This window comes from Etheostoma spectabile, unplaced genomic scaffold (genome assembly GCF_008692095.1).
Source record: "Etheostoma spectabile isolate EspeVRDwgs_2016 unplaced genomic scaffold, UIUC_Espe_1.0 scaffold172, whole genome shotgun sequence".
NCBI classification, from domain to species: Eukaryota; Metazoa; Chordata; class Actinopteri; order Perciformes; family Percidae; genus Etheostoma; species Etheostoma spectabile.
Window position 1 is genome coordinate 1413545 of NW_022605573.1, and position 6331 is coordinate 1419875.

A 6331-nucleotide genomic window follows, 5' to 3' on the forward strand; every position below is an offset into this window, starting at 1 on the left:
GTGTGTGTGTGTGTGTGTGTGTGTGTGTGTGTGATGTGTTGAAGACAGTTAATGAAGATATGTCAAACAGATAAACTCTAAGAGGTCATCGCTGAGCTTCCTCCTCTTGTTTTCTCTCTCCTCTGTTATCTGCTGATTGAATAAAATACACCTTTTATTAAAGGAAAAGTACTTCATCATTAGGGTTTTTATGGAAATGACATAAAAGTAAGTTCATCAACTCAAGTACTGTACTTAACCCTCCTGTTAGCCTCTTTTAAAGCTTCTATAGCAGACATTTGGTTTGTTTTTTAACCTAATTGCCCCAAAATACCATTGGTTAGTTCCATAAAAGTGAAATAAAGGCTCAGCTTTCATTGAGTTTTTGGAGTTTTATTCAATTTGATAGTATTATCCAGCCTATTATCCTGACATGTCATTACGTATTACCTTCATTTCTCTGATTTTAACTTTTTTTTGTTGATAATTTCACATAAATTAAGTTCATTGACCAGAAATTCCAAAAAATAAGTGCAAACTAGTGTTAATAAGTTGGTTCCAGTGGTAAATACACCTTTTATTAAAGGAAAAGTGCTTCATCATTAGGGTTTTTATGGAAATTACATAAAAGTAAGTTCGTTAACTCAAGAACTGTACTCAACCCTCCTGTTAGCCTCTTTTTAAAGCTTCTATAGCAGACATTTTGGGGTTTTTTTCAACCGAATTGACCCAGAATAACATGGATAGTTCCATAAAAGTGAAATAAAGGCTCAGATCTTTGCTTTCATTGATAGCGCTATCCTGCCTAACTTTGTCATATCTGTGATTATCTACTACCTTCATTCCTTTGATTTTAACTTTTTGTCGAAATCATTCATAATTTCAGCTTTTTTTTCTAACCCCAAAGAATTGATAATTTCACATAAATTAGGTTCATTGACCAGAAATTCCAAAAAATAAGTGCAAACTAGTTTTAATAGGTTGGTTCTAGTGGTAAATGCACGGGTGGTAACGGGGGAGAAAAGTGCCCAAAATGTTTAAAAGAAGCAAGCAAACGTGGAAAAAGCATCAAAAATGTAAAAAATATATAATAATAAAAGAAAACAATAGTCTCTCCTTTCAGCTAAATTGAAATTTAGAGCATGTCAAACACTTCATTTCCTGCATTCTGGGGATTCTTCCTGCATCAAGTCATGGTGCAAATGTCTTTATTTATGAAAAGGAAATTATTGTTAGAAATCTGGGGGGTTGCACTGACCCCCCCCCCCCCCCCCCCCCCCCACACTGTAAATTATGCCTTTATGTTAATTGAGTATTTCCCTTATGTGTGATTTACTTACAGGGAACATTTTACTGCACAATGAAGACAATGAATGGGACATTTTAGGCATTCAGGAGCTTAGACAACCAATACACAACAAACACACACACACACACACACACACACACACACACACACACAAGCACTCACACACACACACACACACACACACACACACACACACACACACATACATTTACTCACATATGTAAAATCACTCGATTTATTTGCATGACTTTAACTTGTAGTGTAGTATTTTCATAAGTACCACACTTAAGAATCTGAGTATACAGTTTTTTAAAATAATAAACCTTGTTATAATTACAATAATACATACAAATACACAATACAATGTCCGAGAGCAACAAAAAAACAACACAAAAAAACAAAAACATCATATAAAACATACATAGCCTACAGATGAAAAACATGAACAAACTTTTTTTTAACAAATATACTTCTCCCAACCAAAGACCGTTAATATTTATAACTATATATATATATATATATATATATATATATATATGTATGCAGTCTATGCTCCCAACCATACTGGGTTAAATTCCCATGACCTCAACCAGCTGCACTACCTATCGCGAGATTCTGCGAGGTGATAAGTTGAAGAAACATGGCGACGTCTAATTTGTTAAAGGTAAGAACACTTGAATATATCGTATTTCCCATATTTGTTTACAGATTTAAACTCTTCGTTTTCATATATTTTGGCTATTACTGCACATATGTTTACATTCGCTGTTGTGGCATGTCGGTGTATCCACGAATAGTGTAAATATATTAAATAAGTGCCCAAATAGGTGAAGTCACAGTTGTTACCGTTGTCCGGTGTTGTGTCGGAGTCAGTTAGCTTTAATATACTGAACCCCAACATGTCTTCTGTCGTTAACAGAAACCCAGCCGTTAGCTTCTTTAACTGCCAGCCGTTAACGGCCGTTAGCCGTGACTACAGTCCGGTAGCTCGGGGACGGCGACCCACTGCCCAACAAGAACCGTATCGAGCCCTAAAACCCTACTGGAAAGCCTCGAAGGGGACATACCGGGGGTGTATTACATTAACGGCACATACCGGGGGGTGGGGTGGGGTGGGGGGTAGACCCTTCCCGTCCCGTCCATAGCCCGTTTATTTTCGGTGTAGCTAGCTAACATTTTTGCCGAAACACCGGTTGTCATGGTGGGTCAGTTGCTAAGCACTTGAATAACCGGATTCGAGCCCCGATCCGGGCCTTTTTTTTTAATGTGGATTTTGCTTGTTCTGCCCCCGTGTTCGTGTGGGTTTTACCGGGTAACGGTTAACGTTACTCCTGTTTTCCTCCTCCTTATTAAATACGACGAAATAAACCCTCTGTGTCCAAAATTAATGTGCTCTCTGTAAAGTAACTAGACTGTTCAGGTATTGTCCTAATTAATAATAACCGAATTACAGTTGTAAGTCACCGGCCAGTTAGCTTCACAGGCTAGCAACAGATAACCGGCTCTGACAGGCGGCGACCCGCCCCCCGGCACACTCTCCCCGGCTAGTGTCTAACCGCTTCCCCCGGGGAGGTGGACGGAGAACCGCAGGGTCCTCATAAAGTAGCAGGTGTGTTCATTTCAGTAGTGTAACTAAGGGTAACTTGGGGTACATCAAACATTACGTTTATTTAATCCATGAGCTACGATATAAGATTCAGATACACAATACATCTTCTAATCAACAAAGATATTATGGTGTATTATTTTATAGGGCCTATAGATTTATTATAAAGAATCCCATTTTTCACTTAACTCTCACTGATTTTGTAATAAAAACCCATAATGTCATAACCCTACCCAATCATGTAATTAAATGTCCAGACTGATATTGTAATAACATTTTACTGATAATGTAATTATTTCATGTGGGTCTTTCTTTTTCAAAATTGATGATGTGATAATTTTTTTTGCGGAAGTGTAAAGTGTGCAAGAATACTAAATGTACAATACCGTTGGTACTATGTTAGCTTATGCTGAAAAAAATAGCTGCAACTGACGATTAATGTCATGTTGATTACTGTTTTGATTAATCGATTACTCGTTTGGTCTGTAGCATGTCAGAAAAGGGTGAAACGTGTCGGTCAGGGTTTCCCAAACCCCGAGATGACGCCCTCAAATATCTTGTTTTGAAGAAACAAAAAAATATTCTGCAATCAGAGACTTTCATTTTAAAATCTCATTCGCCTACTTAATCCTCCCCCATCTTCAGTTTTTAGTCTTTTTGTATCTCTGCATTTGTCTTTGTCTTCTCCCCAACACCTCCCTTGTCATTGCCCATTGCCTCGCTTCTCATCCTTCCTCTTCCTCCTCCTCCTCTTCCTCCACCCGTCCCCTGTCTCTCCTCCAGAATAAGGGCTCCCTGCAGTTCGAGGACAAGTGGGATCTGATGCGTCCCATCGTTCTCAAGCTGCTCAGACAGGAAGCCGTCACCAAGCAACAGTGGTTCGATTTGTTCTCGTAAGAGATGCTCTCTGCTTTGTCCCGTAGTTCCTTCTGTCTTATTTAGGAAAAGTGGTCCAACGAGGGAGCAGCACAGCTGCTGCTGCTGCCCATAGTTCCCGTAAACAGATGCACAGTGTACTTTAGCACGTTTCAGCAGCACACACATACAGTTTATGGGTTAAGTTTTTACCAACAGGTGTTACGCTTTACATAATCCCCACACAATCTCTCACATTTGTTGGTAAGCCGGCTGTTGGGTTGTGTCCCACTCGTAAACTGGATTAGAAGAGAGTCTTGTATCCATAATTAACTTCCACAAAGTGTATATATATATATATATATATATATTGATGCGTTTCCCAATGAAACAGGATGTTGTAGCTTAGCATGCAAGGGATTTTGTTTTAGACTTTGTGTTAAGACACAAAACACAGTGATGGTGTCTTTGTTATTTTAAGCCAAAAGCTGTGATCACTTCTTTTTCTAGGTTTAGCAGCTGTGAGGAGGATTACATCATTGTTGTTGCTATGCAACATTTACAACAATCTAAAGCTGTTTAACTGGTTTATTTTCGTCACTGTTTCTTTTCTTTTGGGGGGGGGGGGGGGGGGGGGGGGGGGGGGGGGGGGGGGGGGGGGGGGGGGTCGTCTATCCAAATCGAGAGTCTAAAGCAGTGGTTCCCAAACTTTTTCAGCTCAAGACCCAAAGAGAAATTTGGTGTCTCTCCCCGGCCCCAATTACAAAAATACACCATGAATCATTGTAACATCTACATTTTAAACTGTGACAAAAGACGGAACAAACCATGAATTTAATGTATGTGAAGTAGAATTTCCATTATAAAAGTAAACAAAAACAAAAAGGTCTCTATTGTCCTCTGTGTGTTCTGTCCCCTCCCATCGTCCCTAGCACCGACACCAACATTTCTTTAAATAACGCTGACTTGAATTTAATGAGAGTGTTTTGTCTGGTTGGAGATATCAACCAGCTGATCTGGTCTATGTTCGTTTTTGAAAGTGCCCCATTCTGAGGTCACGCTGAGCATTTAGTCTGTTTCTGTATTTGTTTTCCAGGTATAATAGAGTCGAAAAGCCAGAGACTGATGTGCATTTTACTCCCAACAAGACGGGCCTGCGACCCATTCTGGGTCCCGACCCTAAGTTTGGGAAACATTGGTCTAAAGACAGAGGAAGTTGTAAGCTGTACAGATTTGATAAGCCCTTTGGGGCTAATTTGTGATTTTGCGCTACGTGTATTAAATTGACTTGACTTGGCTCATCTGATTAACCTTCAATAACAAAGAGGGAAATGTGGCCCATGAGAGGAAGTTGGGGGTTTCTCTTTTTTTAATAAGAAGATAAGGAACAGGAAGATGGGGAGTTTAATTCTCTAAATACCTGTGAAAATACAGTAAGGCTGTGCAAATAATTTAATTTGAATCGAGATTATGATTTTGGCTCCTAAAGATCACAAAACAATGCAATTGAGGAAAAACTATTACTTTGCATATTAGGTGTATGTTTTCGCACGTTGGCTCTTATTTTGCAACATGTTTGTAGAAGTCAATGAGTAATCGTGTCACTTTCAAGTTTAAGGCTGCACAATACGAGGAAAATATGCGATAATAATGTCGATAACAATATTGCTGGCGATAAATAAACAGATGTACGTGGTTATGCTTTTCCGCTGCTTTGTGTTTTTGCTAGAATACAACAAATTGCTAACGTAGCTCGTTTATAACGTTCTTGCATTGAACATTGAATTAAATATAAAATGCCCCACTAAAAAGAAGAACGACGATTACATGTTAAAGTGTAGTTTTCTACTGAGATTTTCTTTCAACTAACCAAAAAAATCTCTGTCTTTCTCAATATGTGGCAGTCTTTCACACACACACTCACAATGTGTTTGTTGCGCCAGTTGAAATCGCAATGACGATAAAAAAACAGTATATTGTGCAGCTCTATTTCGACATGGATTTCAATAGATTTCAATTTTGACCAAAATAATTGCGATTATGATTCGTTATTAAGCAGCCTTAAAAGACAGGTCGCATTTCAAGGGTACAATAAATACCAGGCGTGTTTGGACATGTCGAGTCCAGGCTCAGCAAAGCCCCCCCCAACCCCCCACCCCGCCCCCCCACCCCCCCCTCCCCCCCCCCCCCCCCCCCCCCCCCCCCGAGTTTGACTTAAATAACTTGGAATGAACTTTAGTGTATTTTCCTCCTGAATTTCCTTGTCTGTCCTCCAGAGATGTCCACGCCGTGTGTCTATGGGATGATAAAGGACCAGCCAAGATCCACCAAGCCCTCAAAGAGGACATCCTAGACTTCATCAAACAAGCACAGGCTGTAAGGCGTGTGTGTGTGTGTGTGTGTGTGTGTGTGCGTGCGTGCGTGTGTGTGTGTGTGTTTGACGTCATGCTGTGTTATTTTACCCCCCCCAATAGCACAAGTAGACTTTATAGTTCACAGTTATTGTTTGCACATTGTCAAATTGTATGTAGATCTCAAAATTTCCAACCGAACTTGAAGGCAGCTTCATTTCACACAGAGAG

At 39.8% G+C, this 6331-nt stretch overlaps 1 protein-coding gene across 2 annotated transcripts in view; it reads left to right on the forward strand.

Annotated features, from left to right (window-relative positions):
- Window positions 1-1879: 1879 nt before the first annotated feature.
- Window positions 1880-6331, forward strand: part of LOC116685740 (cullin-5) — a 44164-nt gene continuing 39712 nt past the window's right edge. For both annotated transcript variants that reach the window (XM_032510654.1, XM_032510653.1), the window contains exons 1-3: window positions 1880-1952; window positions 3678-3787; window positions 6026-6125. In XM_032510654.1, the coding sequence (XP_032366545.1) occupies window positions 1929-1952; window positions 3678-3787; window positions 6026-6125 (234 nt within the window). In that variant the 5' untranslated portion in view covers window positions 1880-1928. The remainder of the gene's footprint in view (window positions 1953-3677; window positions 3788-6025; window positions 6126-6331) is intronic.